General features: G+C 30.3%; 2 protein-coding genes across 3 annotated transcripts in view; one reads left to right on the plus strand and one right to left on the minus strand.

The window, feature by feature from the left end:
- LOC130895828 (chromatin-remodeling ATPase INO80) overlaps nucleotides 1-14495 on the minus strand; it is a 48200-nt gene extending 33705 nt beyond the window's left edge. The window contains exons 1-14 of the mRNA XM_057803382.1: nucleotides 14316-14495; nucleotides 14073-14261; nucleotides 13855-14024; nucleotides 13560-13724; nucleotides 12900-13253; nucleotides 11824-12155; nucleotides 10883-11181; nucleotides 10231-10725; nucleotides 9132-9394; nucleotides 6701-6972; nucleotides 5829-6150; nucleotides 3649-3759; nucleotides 2053-2403; nucleotides 799-966 (exon numbers count right to left, since the gene is read on the minus strand). Coding sequence (XP_057659365.1) covers nucleotides 799-966; nucleotides 2053-2403; nucleotides 3649-3759; nucleotides 5829-6150; nucleotides 6701-6972; nucleotides 9132-9394; nucleotides 10231-10725; nucleotides 10883-11181; nucleotides 11824-12155; nucleotides 12900-13253; nucleotides 13560-13724; nucleotides 13855-14024; nucleotides 14073-14261; nucleotides 14316-14355 — 3531 coding nt within the window. The 5' untranslated portion in view covers nucleotides 14356-14495. The remainder of the gene's footprint in view (nucleotides 1-798; nucleotides 967-2052; nucleotides 2404-3648; nucleotides 3760-5828; nucleotides 6151-6700; nucleotides 6973-9131; nucleotides 9395-10230; nucleotides 10726-10882; nucleotides 11182-11823; nucleotides 12156-12899; nucleotides 13254-13559; nucleotides 13725-13854; nucleotides 14025-14072; nucleotides 14262-14315) is intronic.
- A 499-nt stretch (nucleotides 14496-14994) lies between these two features.
- Nucleotides 14995-18215, plus strand: LOC130895179 (ubiquitin-like modifier-activating enzyme 5). 2 transcript variants are annotated; one of them, XM_057802395.1, is made up of 5 exons: nucleotides 14995-15177; nucleotides 15237-15510; nucleotides 15561-15893; nucleotides 16191-16377; nucleotides 16487-18215. In XM_057802395.1, the coding sequence occupies exons 2-5, from the start codon at nucleotides 15383-15385 to the stop codon at nucleotides 16991-16993; spliced, it is 1155 nt and encodes a 384-aa protein (XP_057658378.1). In that variant the 5' UTR covers nucleotides 14995-15177; nucleotides 15237-15382; the 3' UTR covers nucleotides 16994-18215. The 2 variants fall into 2 exon arrangements, with proteins under 2 accessions (XP_057658378.1, XP_057658458.1); XM_057802475.1 differs by having other exon boundaries at nucleotides 15040-15177; nucleotides 15317-15510.
- The last annotated feature ends 1355 nt before the right edge of the window (nucleotides 18216-19570 follow it).

Below are 19570 nucleotides of genomic sequence, written 5' to 3' on the forward strand. Positions count from 1 at the left end.
CAACTATGCCGCTTTTGTGAAATTTACTTGATTTTGGTTAGATGACATGGTGTATCATTATAAAAAATCACCTGGTGAGCCACTAACACGGTCTACGAGACTAAGGATGTGTGCTATGGATATTACTTACCCCATGGGAAATTTGAGATAAACATGTATCAAATTCAACATCTATAAATTAAACAATCAATATCGAAATGTGGAACGCATTACACGATTAGGGGACTAGTTTACCAAATATGGGATTACAACATTCATTACAGACGATGTCGCAAATTACGGTGTGGTTGGCTGCCTTAGTATTCTAAAAAACTTTTAAAAGGGACACATAAATAAAGATGAACAAGCTAGAGATGTTGAGGTGAGACAAAAAAGCAACATTACATCCCAGTGAAATAATATGCATTAGCTTTAAAAAAGCTTAAAGGATTAAAAGCACTCCAGATTTTTGCAAAAGAGAAAAAACGGGTTGAATCTAATATTAAATTTTATTTTCATATTAAAGGTGAAATACGTTTGGGTTAGTTTTTAATTTGATAACAGTACAAATAAACCATGGTGACATATTCTGTTAGTGTAGCAGTAAACGGTATGTTTGTTCAGTATATCGATAACTGTTCCAGAAATTAAAACTTAGATAACAATGGTTGTAGAAAAACATATCCAAGTATACATTCATACAATTAAAACATGAATGAGAAAATAAATATTTACTACTATTAGTAAAACAATTTGAAATTTATTTTTGTTGATATATAAAAAAACAGTTTTCAACTTGCAATGTACAACAACGCTTACCGTATCTGCTGCTGTTAGATTGATACCAAGACCACCAGCTCTTGTAGACAACAAGAAAACGAAAATATCGGTTCTAGCTTGAAAATCGGCCACCATATCCCTCCGTTCGGAAATTTTCGAAGATCCATCTAAGCGCATATATTTGTGATGTCGATGCCACATATATTCCTAAAACAGTTATATGGCAGTTATTACCAAAAATTAATATAAAATACTTGATATAGACTAACCAATTTTTATTAAAAACTCAATGGTACATTTTTGAAGAGAAATAGTGATTTTCGATAATTACTGCTGATTTATAGGTATTCAATTACAAATAATAATTGTCTTTATCTTATTTCTTTTATAGAAGCTTCACCATTTATGATTCTATACTTGTATTTGAAATATCTTTAATAATCTTTTTTACAATATGGTTCTATATTTCTAAGAAATATAATCTACACAGATCTTGTTAAAAAGTTACTTTGTGCTGTACACAAGTATATTACCTTACAGTTCCAAAAACAAGATATGTATAGTGGTATGACAATTTAAAGAAGCTTTTGGCGAATATATGCAGCCAAATATTTAAGGAGCTTTTCAAAATATATATCAGTTTTATGTATGAAGAGAGAAATGAGTTGGAAATCACAAAGCTTCTTCAAATTACAAAACAGTTGCAGTTCACGAGTGTTTCTTAGATAATAGAATAAATATAGGAAATAAACCAAATATATTGTTCAAACTATACAGGGTGTCCAGAAATACCCATGCCAAACGTAAACTTCAGATATTAGATGTGATTTCATGTCCATCTAATCTAATTCAGCATTATACAAATGTTCCTTACCAATGGAGCTAACACTGTTGAAAAATGGTGCTATTAAGTCTGATTTTCAGCATACAAAAATCGGGTCAATTTCCATCCATAGTCTTCAAATATTAACTAACTGCTAGACTAAAATGCACGATCCATAAAATTTTCCGAGTCATTAGAGGTAAATTAGGTTATATGGAGATATGGACGTAAAATCATGTCTAGTATCTGTAGGCTGTGATTAGCAGGAAAGTTTTTGTAAGCACTGTATAATACATACAAATAGCTTAAATTAAGAACTTACTTATTTTTAAAGGTGTTTTTGTTATATGAATGTTTTAATAAAGGATTTAATTGCAATTTTAAATAGAACGATTCAAATTAACCTGTTTTGTAGTTAAACTATTTATCGTAATAGCTCATAGTAAGTTCCAGTTGAAATGTGTACTTACTTCTAAGAGATCGATCATTTTGGTCATTTGAGAATAAATTAAAACCCTATGTCCTTCTTCTTTAAGTCTTCGCAGTAGCCCATCAAGTACTGATAATTTTCCAGAATCAGTCACTAAACTCTCTTTATCTGGAATAACTATATTCGACCAGCCATTGGTTGGCCTTATAATATCTACACAACTAAATGGTTGCGGATATAAACTTTCAGCTGATTTATAGTTAAATGTATTATTTGTTGCTCTAGACCAATAATAATTTAATGAATTAAAACTATAATCTGCTACATGACGCTTATAATCCCAAGCTGCTCTACGAGAATAACAATATAGACTAATGGATGCCGAGGCTACCTAAAATAAAACATGATTAATAATGAAAATATTTCAAAATTAGTTTTATTTAATATAATTCAACAGATAAAAATTGAGGTTTTAACTTTATATCTTTATCAAAATATCTTTTAAAAAATTTTTTAAAAAAATATATCAAAAGGTCTAAAAAATAAGAAATTGAAAAGATATATATATATATAAATATATATATATATATATATATATATATATATATATATATATATATATATATATATATATATTTCAGTTTCACTGAAACTGCTCCTTTTTCTTTTAACCACTTCCGTATGAATACAGATATATATATATATATATATATATATATATATATATATATATATATATCTGTATTCATACGGAAGTGGTTAAAAGAAAAAGGAGCAAAGTTTCAGTGAAACAGTATAATGGTTATATTATTTTCAACTGTTTAGGAATCCTCACATTTTTTTAAATGGAACACCTAATTTTTATAGCATGCTCAGAATCAAAGATGAATTCCAAAATAACGGTATTTCAGGCATCATATAGCTAAAGGGTTCATATTTTCATTATTTCCTATTTTTTTTTTTCAATTTTGACAGATATTTCACACACAAAAATTTGCAACAAAGCGAGACACTACAGAATTTGAATAAAACGTGAAATTTTCTTTGGAAATTTTTCAAAAACATTATTTTAGGTGCTCAGAAGCTGACTTCGAATTAAAATAACCAGAAAAGTTGGTATCAACTTCCAGTATACCTGTAGACAACTGCACATGCTTTGACTGAAGACTGCTCTTAACATAATTCCTATATAATTTTCCAAATATGACGAGTAGTTTCCACTATACATATAGTCTCAGCTCAATATGGTATACCTTAACGAATATCAAAAAGGCATTCAATTATAAAAACGAAACGAAATCAAGAACAGAAGAATTTTTAGAAATGGTTCACATACATAGGAACGAGTAGGATCTTATTTCAAACGTAAAATTGTATTCTGCGTTTATATGACTAATAGCTGTACTCAATTACAGCTAACTATACAATGGTGGAAAATAATTGTGAAAAGACCAAAGTTTGCAAAAATCGGTTAAGCAGAATTAGTCTACCTAAACGGACTTCAATCTCTCTCAAGTCTTCTTTGAGGAAATATGTTTGTGAAATCGATTATACACAGAATTTGTTAAAAAGAGGAGTTTATTGTTAATGGCATCTGATGAGAATAATTGTTTACTGAAATAATATTGATACTTACTCTGGGCATATTGTAGAACAAAAAGGCGGGAATTTCAGTCTTTGTACATTCAAAAATTTGTGTTTCCCTTTTTATATAAGGAAAATCTGTAGAGGGACTTTGTATTGGTTTCTGAAAGAACATATAATATAAATAATTACATTACAAATAGTGAAAGCTATAAATTGCCAGAATATCAAAACATCTCTCATTCTATCGTTAATGAGCATATTTTATTACTACTACTACTAATATAAATTCTGTAATCAACAGTTTTTTCAGATAGTTTTAGTTTTGAAAAAGTTTTAAAAATTAATGCACATAGTTTTGGATTATCTTGTATATATTTTTTATTACAATAGAGTTAGCAGATACATTGAAAAGTTAAGAATGCAATGACAAAAATAATTTCATCAACTCATTATCTAGAAACAGCAAATAGTCCAAGATTTGGTACAAGACGTTTGAATTCGTAAACCGCTAGATAAAAGTTAGTTCATCACCAAACGGTATTTCTGTCTAATCGTTCTGGTCGCAAATGAAAATTTTAGCAAAAAGTTCTATGTCATCTACTTCTGGAGTATATCACAGTCATTTGTTACCGTTAGACGCCCTATTAATTATTGCTGAAGGTATTGAGAGTAGGTGCAATGAAAAAAAAGCAAAACTGATATGAAGATTTGATTCAACAATCTAATGATATCAGCTATTTTATTGGAAAGTCGTCTAGAATCAAAATTTCTAAATAAGTACCAAAGAAAGAAGAGCAAGTTGCAAAGAAGAGTGTTAGAAAATAGTTGCCACAGATTAAGATAATCTTTACATATTATAAAACTTTGCTGTGTCTATTTATACTTTAAAATTATCACAAAATTAACATGTAAAAATAAATTCAAACACATTACTTATACTGAGTTATATATAATATTAACAGATAAAACATGTAGGAATAATATGATCAACTACCCGTGAAGAAGACGAGTCAGATCGATGATGTGTTTTAAGTGCCAAATAGTTTTTCTCTTCGTAACAATATAATCATCGAGAAATATGCCGGAAAAATTATATGTCAAATCAAAAGTAATCGAAAGCTTTTTTCCATGACTCCATTTGAAATATCTCTTTTTGCTACCCCAAATTAAAAAAATCACCTTGATAATATGAAAACATTCTGAGTATTTTCATTTTTGTACAGCGCGCCCGATTTCAAGCCGCATTCTCAGTTTTTAATTTTTAATTTCTGTTGGCGCAAATGTATAAGTTTCGATTAAAATAATGCTATATTATAAACTATCATTATTACCTGCAATTTTTAGAAACACATTTTTCCTTTTTTTCAAACGACAACGTTGTCATTTCAATAGAAAAAGTCCGTTTTTGAATTCTAAAGGAAAGCCAGTGCTTCTAATAAAGTTTTTGTGAATTTTTGCTCTTTCCCAGGTAATGAATGACCTGTGATATAGGACTCATCCTACAAATTCGTATCTGAGCAGGTAACATTTTTCGGGATGGGCCTTACAATATGACGTTGGAAGGATGCCGATGCAGCTCCGCTCTGTCGGTCAGTAACTAACTGTCGTAGTAGAGGTATGGATATTTCATAGTTTTGTTATACTTCTAGCATCATGTTTAATAGTAATTCCCCAAAGAAATTGAGAAGTGAAAAACGTGACAGACAAGAAACCTACATTATAAAATTTACAGTGTCTTTAGAAAAATGGTGTAAAGCACTACACGTTAGGAACGTGTTACGCTCAAAGTATGAAAGTTTAAATTTGACGTTGGCTCAAATGGAAACTTACAGTTACCACAGTGTATGCTGAAAAAGTGAAGCCATATCGCTAAGCATATAAAAAAATTTTCACGCGTGTACCATATCATTTTTTTCGTATGAACTTTCAATCGCTTTTTACGAGGATTTTCAAACCAATCCGATTTCTGGTATTACTGCACCGTTCTTAGTTACAGTCCCCCAAAAAAATATAAAAAAAGTTTTACGCCTATACATTGTCGGTTTTTCGGTACAGATTTTCCGGAACTTTGAGTCGCTTCTGGCGGGGGTTTTCTAGGGATTTCTACTGTAATATGAAAAAACATTTTCCGGTATATTTCTCGTCTTAAAAACAGGCTACCATTTTCATTTGCGGCCAGAACGAACAGCCAGAAATACCAATCCGTCTAAAAGGAAATTATTTACTTACGGGTCCATCTTCATTAACGACATCAATAATAGAATTATCTTCTGAATATATTACTTTAGTTTTTAAACGAATATTCTTGTGCTCTATAGTTTCAGGCATGGAATGATACAAATGATTGGTATGACTGTAAAAAACTCTATTTCCCCTATTATGTCTTGTAAAAATTAAATCATAGAGAACAATGCTACTTTGTATATGCCACTTGTTAAGTCGCAAACAATGTCGTAGGCTCAACATAGGCATCTGACTAAATTTGGAATTCCATGAATATTTATGAAACAAAATTTCATCAGATCGTTCCAGCTCAAAATAATTTCGCCACCTAAAAGAGGAAATTATTAAATACAATTTGAAAGTTGGGAATACAAATTTGAATTGTTGAAAGAAATCTATAACTAGTAGACAAAATAGGCAGTATAAAAATGTTTAACAAAAAATACTTCTTATTTCATAATGTTGATACTATGCAGTGGAAAAAACCACAATGAAGAAGAAAATTCAGCTGATTTTAAATCACATTTCCACAAATCTCCACTATATGAAAAACGTTTTTACCATACAACTGTGGGAACACTTTATTCTTATAAAAATTGGTGCATTTCAGAAGACATGTATTTGAGTTGCCATAATTAAAAATTTTCTAAGATGCACAAGAAAAGCAAATAAAAATGTTTTAATAATATAGTTCAAAACTTCTACTTTCTGTTCTATCCTATCTACCATTTGAAAATTTAGAATCTTGAAAACTTAATGCTAATTTCCTGCAAAGTGAAGTGGACATTTTAAAACTCAGTGTATAATAAAATAAAGAGGTTCAAAATTACTTTTAATATTAATCTTGCTCAATATTTACTGAAAAATTATTCTATTACCTGTCCAAAACATCTCCTTGAAAAATTTTATAAATATCTATAAAAGATAATTTTAAGCCCAAACAGAAATTGAAAATTGTGTTGCAAAAATCGTTTCCAATGGCTTTGGATATATATTCAGGCGTAAAAACAAAATATTTGTTAAGTTTCCACATTAAAACCTCTCTAACATTATAGTCGTATAAGAGATAAGGAATGTTGTACTGTAAAGAAGATATTCGTATAGGTGATTTTGCATCCCTTCTTTCAAAAAGTTCAGGGTGATTACAAACCTAAAACAAAAACAGAATTTATCAAATACAATAACTGGTATTGTTGGATAGCCAGACTCAGATCGTCTCATGATATCTACTTTTTTTATTTCCAAAAATCTTCAATTCTAACACTTGCCTTACTATATTGAATATAAACATTGATTATAGAAGGATAGTAAACCTTTACACCAAATATTAACATTATGTTCATTATTTAATGTTTCCAGTGAAGATCAGACGGTAAGTGACTAGTAATGAAACTACGGAAGAACAACTACTTGTAATATTACTCCATTTTCTGTACTTAATTTGTGAGATGTGTTTTTTTTCGTCTCCTATACATTAATTTTACACATAATTGTGACTATCACAATAATAAATTATTGTTTCGTTTTATTCTCAACATATTGTATACATTACATTTTGATAACTATACAAAAGGAAATAATATACATAAATGAATTAAAAAATATTATATGGAAATATTATACAAGGTGCCAGACTGCCAACGCTATAGAGGAAATTCCTTGGGTCAAATTCTGCCCATCAGGATAGGGAACTTATGTCTGCAAACACATCCTTCTCAAGATACAGGGTGTTAAAATAAAATGAGGTTTTTGTCGATAAATTTCAAATGGTGTGATCGATTGTTATTGGAAATTTTTGACGATTATTATGTTGATAAACTACTGTGCAGTAGAGATCAAGGACCCTTTTTCCACCCCTGAATTCTCCGCCAATAGATAAAATTTTATTTTTATTTCAATTTTCGAATTCTACCATCATTCCTAAAATAAATAGCATTTGACTACGTTACAATTAACCGTTTTCCAAAAAAACATTTTGTGACCTCCCAAAAACAGTTTCTTCTGAATCAACTTACATCGATAGGTTAATGGTATCCTACAAAATGATATTTGCTCGTTAAACTACACGTTTTCTTTGAAAAAGTGTTTTCTCCTACTAGGCTAAAACGGTTTTCCAAAAATTCTTAATTAAAACTAATACTATTCAGATGAAAATTTTACAAATAAATAAAGCAGAATATGAATGTAGTATTTAATTAATACATCTTAAACTCAAAATAGGTGAAACACAATAAATTGAAGCAACTGTTCAAATTGTCTATCTCCTTCGTTTACACAAGCCCTAACTCTTCGCAGCATTGATAAACGCATATTTCAGGAAACATTATGCGTATTAGAAATTTCTTCTATTGCTGCTTGTATACGACCAACAAGATCTTTTTTCTCCTCATTTTCTACCGGACTCTGATCGACGAGAGACTTAAATTCGTTTTATTTTTAAAACTTCAACACCCTGTATATAGGAAAGGATGTGTTTGCAGACATAATTTCCTTATCCTGATAGGCATAATTTGACCCAAGGAATTTCCCCTAAAGCGTTAGCAGTCGAATTTAGGGACATTTCTATATCATATTTTTTAATTTATTTTTAATGCCGGAATAACTACATGAGTTATAAGCAGTAAAACGAAAATTGAAAGGAAACGTGGATTGAACAGATCCAAATAGACAGTATTATAATATTAAAAATTATTATAGAGAGAGGTTAAATTTTAAAAATCTTACTTTAACCGGATTAGATGTTATTATTGTCTTAATGTCAACACCAGTTATCATTGAGGGTTTTTTTCATCAGAAAACAATAAATGTAGAGTAATTCTAGATTAGTATCTATTTTAGTTATAATGTTGTATAGTTCTACAGCTCCATTCTTCCATCTTGCTCAAATGGAGTATTTGATTTGAGATTTATATCTATCTATAGGTTCCAACTTGCTCATAAAAATTCTATCATCTAATTTTGATTTTTATAAATTATGGATAGATTTGCGACGACAAATAAAAAATTTGTTGCAGAAAACTGTACATACTTTTAGAATTTGTTAAATTGCAAATGCTTTGCTGTGTCTAAGCTACATTATTTTCAAATTTTGTAGTTGTAAATCTTGTCCTTAATTCACATGGTTGCAGCTACTCCGGAATTTAACTTAGAAGTTAACATCAAAAGGTTACCTGAAATATCCCAATTTCTCATGGATTTCACAATATAGCAAGCCCACACCGTGCCGAGCACTAATTCAAAAAAACAGTTTTGCTCATTTGAAAAAGCTTCCTTAATGTCGATTTTGTAACAATATTAAAAACTACTTACTTTTCTAAATTGCATTACAAGATTCATTAAATTAGATGTAAAATTTTTATCCACTGTGTGGGAATCCCCACCCCCAACTGTATAGTGCAACAAATCTTCAATTTTAATTTTTTGTTTTAATGCCAAATATAATAAATTTTGTCTTGTTGTAAGTGGACAGTATACCATCACTTCTATTTTATCAGAGAGCTCATTTTCCACATCTTTCTTTATTCTTCGTAACATAAATGGTTTTAGTATCATATGTAATCTTGACAGATGTTCTGAAAAAAATCAATTTTTTAAAACTACTAATCTAATTGATATAGTTTTAAATAATTTTGTCACTATTATTATTAGTGGTTTTTTTTACAAACTAGAAACTCCATTACTTCAATCACACTTGTGCAGCTATATAGTAAATGAATATATCCTAAATTAAATAAACTAAAGCATGGTGGGATATTTATCATTTATTAATGGACAAAAACGTAGGGTATGGCATATATTTATCTTTTAAGGTTAACTTACTAGAACCATCTTCAAAAAATGGTCACATACAATACAGTAATTGGAAAGCTATTTAGATGGTTTATAATATTTTACAGTACTAAATTTTAATACCTTGGGGAGTTATCACAAAAAATTAACGCGCATTTGAACTGATTTGATATTCAGCACATCAAGCTGATAGGTTCTATTACTCAAAAACATGTACCTAGGTATAATATGTACTGCTACCAGTGTAAAACCTAAGTGGGTTGCTACTAATGTTTAAATTGAATATTACATTTTTTATTCGCATTTAACACTGGATATAATCTTGTAATGCACAACATATTTTAAATCAAGGTAATTTGTTTCAAAGTACTTACTTCATGAAAACTAGGCAGTATGCTTTATGGCTAGTTTTTTATATATAAATAATTGTTATTTATTTTGGATATCCTTTTTGAAATTTATTAAATTACAAGACAAAATGTCAAATATAGTTTCATTCGTTTAGTAATAATATAAATAAAAAAGAATTAAAAATTTATTGTTTCATGAAATATTATTATTTCAACTACAATTTGTGTAAATAGAAATATTGAAAAGTATAAATAAAAATACTGCTCACTTTCATCTATTCCTGTTTTATTTTCTGCGTGGCTTTCAATGTCCTTTGAAAACCACTCATTAAATTCTTCGTGTGAATCAAATAGTGTAGGCATAATAAAGTGTAGTAAAGCCCACAATTCTGCCATACTATTTTGTATCGGTGTTCCACTCAACAAAAGCCTATTTCTACAACTAAAACCTAAAAGAGTTTTCCATCTCATAGAGCTTGTACTTTTAATAGCTTGAGCTTCATCTAATATCATATACTGCCATTTAATTCTATTAAAGTATTTGATATCGGTTATAACAATTTGGTATGAAGTTACTACAATATGGAAGCTTGCATCTTTAGTATACATATCTTTTTGATCCCAAAACTGTCTTAGGATTTTTCTTTCATTTGGGTTCCCCCAATAAGGAACTACTTTAAAATCGGGCACAAATTTGGCTAATTCTTGCTGCCAGTTGTGAAGAGTTGAAGCAGGCGATATAATCAAGAAAGGACCCCAGACAGCTAAAACCAAATAACAAGTAATGTAGACATTGATGAGTTTAGACGAATTATTTCTAAACATTTTGTTCAAATGTTTGTTGACTTTATTAAAGGTTTCAACAGGTAATTAAGGTGTAGCAATTTTCACAAGTGAATTGTGTAATTGCTGCATACTTACAATATTTCTCAGCTATATGGCACAAAAAAGCAATACTTTGTACAGTTTTTCCCAAACCCATCTCATCCGCCAAGATCCCACTAATACCTTGAGAATATAAATTTGCCAACCAATTCATTCCTCTTAATTGATAACCTTTTAATTTCCCTCTAAACATTTCAGGCTGTGGATGCTCCCCTTCAATATTGTCAAATTCACTTAGACATGAATTTGCTTGATCATCAAAGTGTCTCGTTCTTGCTTTTTCACTTTGGAAAGCATCCATTGCATTCTTCTTGGCCAATTCTTTCATTCCTTCACTAAAAACATAACAGTATGGTGACGAAAATAGAAACAGACTAATTTTTAAAATATGAAACTGTGGCCACAATAGTTGTCATCAGACATTTTGACATAACTACCCTTATCTCCTAATATATAAATGGGAATTTTTGAGATAATTTAGAAACTGACATGATTTATTAGCATTAACTTCAAAAGACATAGGAGATCAGATGTTGCCGGGTAAAAACAGGGGGCTGATACTCTTCTGTCTTATGTCAATACAGTTAACAGACATGTCACTGTATAATTAATTTAACCTGTCTTACTCCTAGATTCTTGAATGGTCTATTGTCCTAATGTTCTTGTTCAAAAAGCACATAGAAGGTTTGAAATCAGTCACCACCAGATAGGGGGATCAGTAGTGGTCATGAGGTTTTTTCTGTGATATGGTGATATACGAGATTATCCATATGTTTTTGGGAAAACTCAGCTACCCGTCGTAGTTCAAACTTCTACATATGTGTAGAGATGGGATTTCAATTATACCTATCTCTACATGTTTATATATAATCTCATCTCCTTTAAACCAACAGAATACTAATGGAATAAGATATACTTTTCAGTTTCATGTTGTAAAGAAATGCTCAGCTTTGCATTCAAGACAAAAAACTACACACCTATCATAGTTATCACAACTTAATTTTGTTGTACTTTCTTCATCTAACTGACTTAATATTCTCAATTGTTCTTCTGGAGATACTTGACCTAATTTTTTAGACATAAAATGGGCATACAATTCAGTTTGTGTAATGAGAAAATTAAGTTTTCTTTGTTGGCGTTTAGCTTCAACTAGTTCATGATCAATCTTTCTTTGTTCCTCAGCTTCTTTTTCTAATCTTTTTTTAACCTCTCTATCAAATCTCCTTGAGCGCTTCCAATATGCTATGTTTTCTCTCGCTAATCTTTTCATTCTCCATTGTTGTTCTTTTACTATTCTTGCACTTTGAAGCTGAAAAATAGAATATAAATCAAATTGAATATAATACAAATTACTCTGACAGAAACTTAATAAATGGTTTAGTTCTATTTAAAAAGCTCAAATCTGTCAAAATCGTGTCTAGATACTCTCATACTAACCAATGTCTAATGTTAATATTATACATCAGCAGTGCTCAACTTAATGGCCACGGGCCATATTCATATCGGTCTGCAAAGAGGCTTAATCCGACCCGCGTGCGAGTTGACACTAAATATATATTTTTTATAAATTGTCCAAAGCAATGAATTACATTGATAATTCAAATAAAAAAATCATACATTTTTTATGTACATGGTGCCCAACCAATGGTTAGTCAGCATATTGGGTTAGTAGCCAGATTAATGCAAAAAGTGCTGCAATCAAAAGGATCACCGCCATTGAGTATACATTGCATCATTCATGTCATGTTGAATCTGGCCCGCAGACAAAAAAAAGATTGGGCACCACTAGTATACATGATTTCATTTGTTCCAAAAAATATTATGCTGTGGAAATTAATTTTAAGATCCTATCCCAATTGACTAATTTAAAAAGTAGAGTAAGAAATTTCAAAATAATTGTAAATTAAAATACATTATCTTTACAGTTAAATGAATATATATAAACCCAAATTTCACTAGAATTTCAGTTTTAGATGAATTAAGAAATTGAAATTGATATAAGCCCAAATTAGGTGTGGGTAAGAATTTTAATTTTGTGAATTTAAATACATACTGCTTTCTGTCGTGCATATTTTACACAATGCGAAGCAACTCGTTTACATTGCAGCAACATTTCTTTATGTTTGTTAATTTTTGATCTGTGTTGCTTCCCAATTTCTTTTTTAACAATATTGGTGAAAAGCTTTTTTCTTTTAATAGTCATCATATCTTCCCATTTCCTTCGAGACTCTTCATCTCTAAACTTCTTTGCTTTTTTCTTTGGCATATTCATGTTCATTGGCACTACAGGTACTGACTGACTGGCAATATTAAGTCCATAATCAGTCGGTATATATTTATCTTCAATTTCTTCCATTGCTTGAAATTCCATGCCATTCTGAAGATTCAAGTCTAAACACGGCTCATCCTAAAATACCAATATTTACAATAGTAGCTATTCATATACCATTAAATATACATGTGAAAAAGATTGAAAATATTACCAATACACTTATCTGCAGTTGAGCTAAAATCAACATTTCTAATGAAAGACTTCATTCAATAATGATACTTTAGTAATGAACTAAAACTTTACTTTGTCAAGAATTGAGGTCTTGTAGCTTTTAATAACTTTTATTTTATTTAGAAGTATATACAACATTGAACATTATTGAGAATGTTATTTGTAGCGGATGTGGAATTATACATTGCTGGCCATGAAAAAGCTACTTACAGATATTTCATCTAAAATTTCAGGATGGTATAAAGGTGACTTAGAAGTTTCATCGGTTTTTATTTTGTGTTTCTTCATAGAAACAGGAAGATTCTTTTCTATTTCCGGGTATTGATCCACTGCACTTATTAACCCAGCCCCATAGTATCTATAGTTATCACAGTTCTAAAAAATGAGGCATAATCAATTAAACTGAGAATGACATATATTCCACTGTTACTTAAAATCTTTGCTGTGTCATTGAAAAATATCAACTTAATTTGAATTTACTTTAATATAGGCTTTTAGGACATACATCTTTAGTTTTTCTCAAAAATTTCTGGTAAGAGTGCATCCCCATTACATATTTATATTGGACATCATCAGGGGTACTGTCATTGTTTTCAAGTAAAACATCAGCAAGCCATTTTCTTCTAGATGAAACACTTTTCAAATTGTAATATTCTTTAGAATTTGGTTCGGTATCTAAAAATATATGTTTCAACTATTACATAAAAAATAGTGTTAATATACCTCTTAGAATATTCTCTATATTAATGTCACTCATACTTCCTCCATCTTCATCAGAGTCATCAGAATCACTACTTATTTGTAATTGATCATTAACATTTTGAAAGAACATGTTTAAGTCTAACGCTTGTTCGATTCTTCGGATATGGATTGGTTTTGCTGTGAATGGCCTATTGTTGTATTTTGATTTATCTAGAATATAAATATTGATTATACACTACTAGTAATTTATAGGGATAAACTAACTGGGTAATATTTTATATGTTTTTTCGCCACTATTCCGCATACTGAACTATAGAATATTCCTGTAATGATAACGTTAAAGCTCTAAAATTCTTAAGAATACATTATCATCCTATTTTACAATTTGTTATACATAACCTGACAGAAAATTTTCAATTTGACATAAGAAATCAGACAAATGACAAGTGCGCTATGCATAGACTTTAATTATACAATATTTTCAAAAAATAAGGGTACGTTTCTATGCAATTCGCAAACGGAGTGGAAACACAGCACACTTGCTTGGTATACGAGAAACAATATTAGCATTTCTAATGCAATTCAAAGTTAAAAACCTTGCTAAGACTAAAAATACGTAATTATTACCTATATGGCTGATGCGGTTCACAGAAGTTGTCTGCCATATATGTAATACATCTATATGCAGAGTTTTAACGGGAAGGAATGTCCCACTATTAAGGTGCCGACAATATATTATTTTTTCTCTCATTCGAGATACCTCGTACATGTTGCACATTCTTGAGAATGCGCAGAACCGAGCTGGAGACTCGGAAGATAGAGAAATCGTTGTCATTCTGTCCTCGTTAGTCGGAACAGCTTCCACTTATAGAAACTTTCCTTATAGAAGTATTATACGTATGCTGCAAGTTCCAAGTTGTGTACTTCGTGGCATGCATGACACATGCGCACTATGTGGATTGTCATATTTGGCATTTTGATTTCATTTGATTGTTTTTCGAGAAGAAATTCATCGCAAAGTCGTTGGCAAAGTTCATTAAAAATGAGTCAGTTTTACATCGAAATACATGCAACTTCGCTCACGAATTGCATTTGAAATGTACATTATAACTTTATATTTTTTATCGTGAGTATTTTTTAAGTATTATGTGTGTTATTCAGTTGCCATAGATAAACATTATCAAGTTTGTTTAGTGTCTCCAATGATGTACCAGTGACGTTGATATATCTAGGACTAATAACAATATTTGTCTACTATTTGCTAGAATACCTGAGCATATGGTGTATATTATATTAGCATATGTTATTAGTAGTTTTCGCGAAAAATTAAAATGTCAACCGTAGAAGAATTACAAGCGAAAATCAAACAATTAGAAGGAAAGTTATCAGCTTCTCAAAAGAATGTACGAGAAAAAATTAAAGAAATGTCTTCAGAGGTAACAGATTCTAATCCATACAGGTAAAAACTCCTATTTTATAAAACATTGTCACAATAACATTCTGTTCTAGTCGTTTAATGGCACTTAAACGTATGGGTATAGTGAACAATTATGAAAAAATCCGAGATTTTACAGTGGCAGTAGTAGGAGTCGGAGGTGTTGGAAGTGTAACTGCTGAAATGCTTACAAGATGTGGTATTGGAAGATTAATATTATTCGATTACGATAAAGTAGAACTTGCTAATATGAATAGATTATTTTTCCAACCTCATCAATCAGGGTTAAGTAAAGTAGAAGCTGCAGCTGAAACTCTCAGAAACATAAACCCCGATGTTGATATTCGAACTTATAACTATAATATTACTACTGTAGATAATTTTGATAACTTCACAGAAGTTTTAAGGTAATCATTATTTAATAAAGTCTACCTTCTATATTAAAAATTGAAACTGTAGATTTCAAAATAACAAGCATTAATTAATTATAAAGGAAATATTAAAAAACCATTTATTTGGAATTACAAAAAAAGTACACCATATGGGGTATAATTTTTCCATTATATTAAATTGACCAGTTCATGTGTTTAGTAGATTATCTGCTTTTCCCATTAAACCATTTCCATAGTCCATATAAAATTGTACATGTATACATGTTAATCATCTGGATCTTAATAAGTTTTAATGGATTATATCATTTCTAGGACTAGTAATTTGAATGGAGGTCCAGTAGATTTAGTATTAAGTTGTGTAGATAACTTTGAAGCTAGATTTGCAATAAATACAGCTTGTAATGAATTCAATTTATCTTGGTTTGAATCTGGAGTGTCTGAAAATGCAGTATCAGGACACATCCAGTTCATTGTACCAGGAGAAACTGCATGTTTTGCTGTAAGTAAATATTGAATTTTATTGTAATTTTTATTTTATACTTATAAAGTGAATACTCGTCAATTTTATGTACAAATCTTGTGATTTTAATTTTTAAACGTTTTTTCAGTGTGCTCCTCCCTTGATTGTGGCATCAAACATTGATGAGAAGACTTTGAAGAGAGATGGGGTCTGTGCAGCTAGTCTTCCAACAACTATGGGTATAGTTGCAGGATTTTTGGTCCAAAATAGTTTGAAACACCTTCTTCAATTTGGGATTGTTAGTAATTATTTAGGATATAGTGCTTTGACTGATTTTTTCCCAACTATGACTCTAAAACCAAATCCAAATTGTGAAGATTCCAACTGTAGGTTGAGACAAAAAGAGTTTGCTTTAAAACCTAAACCAGAAATTGCAGTTGAAGCAAAAGAAGAAAAATCTGTCCATGAAGATAATGAATGGGGCATAAGTCTGATAGATGAAAGTGTAAATGTTACTGAAGAAGTTACTGTAGCTGAAGGGATAAAATTGGCATATACTTTACCAAACAATAACATTGTTGAAGAATGTGAAGAGGCTACTGCAGATAATGATATTAGTTTAGACGACTTGAGAGCTCAGCTAAATGATATGTAATTCCAAATAATATTGAAATCTTGAGATGTAATCATTAATTGAATTGAAGACATTTATGAATATTTATATACAAATTATAAAGAATAATCATCTACAAATAGACAAAAAATGGAATATTTATGTCATATTTGCTCAAGACGTAAAAATACTGTAACATTCATAGAATATCCACCCTATTCATATGATTTGGGCACGTATCATTCCTGTTTCTTCTTTAACCTAAAAAAAACTTTGTCTTTGTCGACGTTTACTGACGGAGGAAGAGATAGATCGTAATTCAACAATTATTTGGGCATTGATTACTTTGAACATTAATAAAATCATTTTCCTAAAAGTATTTACTTTTCTTGTATCTCAGAAAATATAGCGTCACATTTCTAATTAGATGAAATGGCTTCAATAATGTATCCAAATAGATAAATTTATACATATTTCATGCTTTTTTTGCTTCTTCAGTTATAGATAGAATTTCAACTGGTAATCCAAATAAACAGATTAATTAATATGACTATCTTTTCATCCTAATTTGGACGTGTTAGTATTTTTTTATCGATATCATTTAAAACTGGTTATATGTTATATATCAAATAGGATTTTTCATATTATAAGTTACAAAACTAGATTATTTGACAATATAAAAAAAACATGTTATACTTTGGGCCAATCAAATTGGATCAAAATCTACGAAATATAGGAATTTTATTTGAATCAACTGTTTAGTGCATTTCCACTCCACTATATGAGTACCCCAGTTCCAATTCATTTCTCATATCTTTATAAACGAATTCAATCATTTTTCTTTTATGGAAGGTTACAACCATAGACGTAGTTGACGTTTGATCACAGAACACAGTCGATTTAACAAATTTCATTCCGCTACCGCTACCTAGCACAAATTAAAAGCGCCCCGCTCTAGAACGTGTTGTTTGTAGCGTATATCTAATTGAAGGATTATGTTAACTTTGTACAACAGCTACACAATGGTTTCATCGATGAATGCGAACATTGTGCTATTTTATTTTAAAATTTGAAACGTTTCTGCTTGTCAAAAACAAAATAGTAAACAATTTATCTGTCCTTAAAAATATTGACAAAGATATTTAATTTTTTGCAGCTGTCAATATATTAATGTTTATTGTCCTAAGTTAATCCTTTGCATATATTATTTATTAATTACAAAAATATGGCATGTGATTTCTCAATAAATTTTTATTTTATTAAAGTAATTATTTCTATCCTGACCTAAATAACTTATTTCCTGGATGTGGCATATGTGCCCTGCTGGCCTCTGTGACCAAAAAGGCGTTAAAAGCTAATAAGGTTAATTGTAAGCCACAATTAATCAAAACCATCTAATTGAAAGACACGTCCCGTTAGAAACGCGACGCCAATGAATAAAAAATCTTGTAACTATAAAATTCGATTAAGTATTGTCTTTGTCAAAGTACATCATATTTTGCATATATATCTGAATCAGCCTAATGTGTGGACAGACAGTTGTTATTGTTAAGTATACATGTACTTTGGTCACCGTCATGCTGACTGTGGTCTTTACTCCTGTTAGATGCTATTAGTTATTAAAAATATACCAGTGGTTTCGAAGATATGGTGTTACTACTTCTTACGAATTGGACATCCGTCACTTTCAATCAACACACCTCGCAGGTTTCCTTATGAGCGAATATAGAGCCACAAAGCCTGCAAATATACTTAAGTTCATTCGAAATCTGTGACTAAAAGGCGAGTTGTAAATGGGGACAAGAATAGATCTGATAAGGGGTACAATAGACCTTAAGGCTGAAGTATAATGTCAATCCCAATTATATACCTAAGAAAACTGATATCTTGTACGTTAAAATACTGACGTTTGGATAACTATTTAAAGAATCGCAGTCATGAAAGAGAAACATTTCTATATATTATTCATCGAACTCGAATTTAATATGCAATGCCTATTTTGCACATCCAATTGCTTTCTGACAAAATTTTTGTTCAGTAATTAAATATTGTAATAAATCAACAACAATAGGTGGCAGGAGAAATATATAATATATTCTTTTTCCTGAAAAATGTTCTGAACTATTGGCTTCAATATAAAAACGCTAAAACTTCTCGTCGGTGCTACAGATTTTCTGCGGTTTCCGTGAAACTTCAAGAATTCGTTAACCAGCCATATGGCCGAAGATAGGTAACATTGCAACTGCAACTAAATCTGACCTTCTGTGTACTCACCACATAGCTCATTCTCATACAAATTCAATACGAAACTATACCGATGTAACCCACAAGCGAAACCACCCTATAAAAAACTTCTGGAACTCCGCAGGAATATATGCCTATCTATAAAGAATTAACAGAATTTTCAAAACTCAAGCAAAGCAGATTACTACCCTGTGAATTTATCTCATTATTTGCTGCGGTTTGGGACATTATAAGTACTTTTGAAGCATTCTTGTGACCAAATATTTTACTATCATCGCAAGAGTTATTTTGATTTTACTTTAGTGTAAATCAATTAAGCACTCCACTAAAAAATTCGATGAGTTACAAATTATAACATAACCTATTTGAGCTTAA

This window comes from Diorhabda carinulata, chromosome 1, assembly GCF_026250575.1.
Source record: "Diorhabda carinulata isolate Delta chromosome 1, icDioCari1.1, whole genome shotgun sequence".
NCBI classification, from domain to species: domain Eukaryota; kingdom Metazoa; phylum Arthropoda; class Insecta; order Coleoptera; family Chrysomelidae; genus Diorhabda; species Diorhabda carinulata.

What these genes read in the sequence shown, in the direction of transcription:
- LOC130895179 (XM_057802395.1), top strand. Translation starts at nt 15,383, where the DNA reads ATGTCAACCGTAGAAGAATTACAAGCGAAAATCAAACAATTAGAAGGA. An exon ending in AACTTCACAGAAGTTTTAAG is followed by an intron (nt 15,894 to 16,190) that starts GTAATCATTATT and finishes TATCATTTCTAG; the next exon opens with GACTAGTAATTTGAATGGAG. An exon ending in GAGAAACTGCATGTTTTGCT is followed by an intron (nt 16,378 to 16,486) that starts GTAAGTAAATAT and finishes ACGTTTTTTCAG; the next exon opens with TGTGCTCCTCCCTTGATTGT.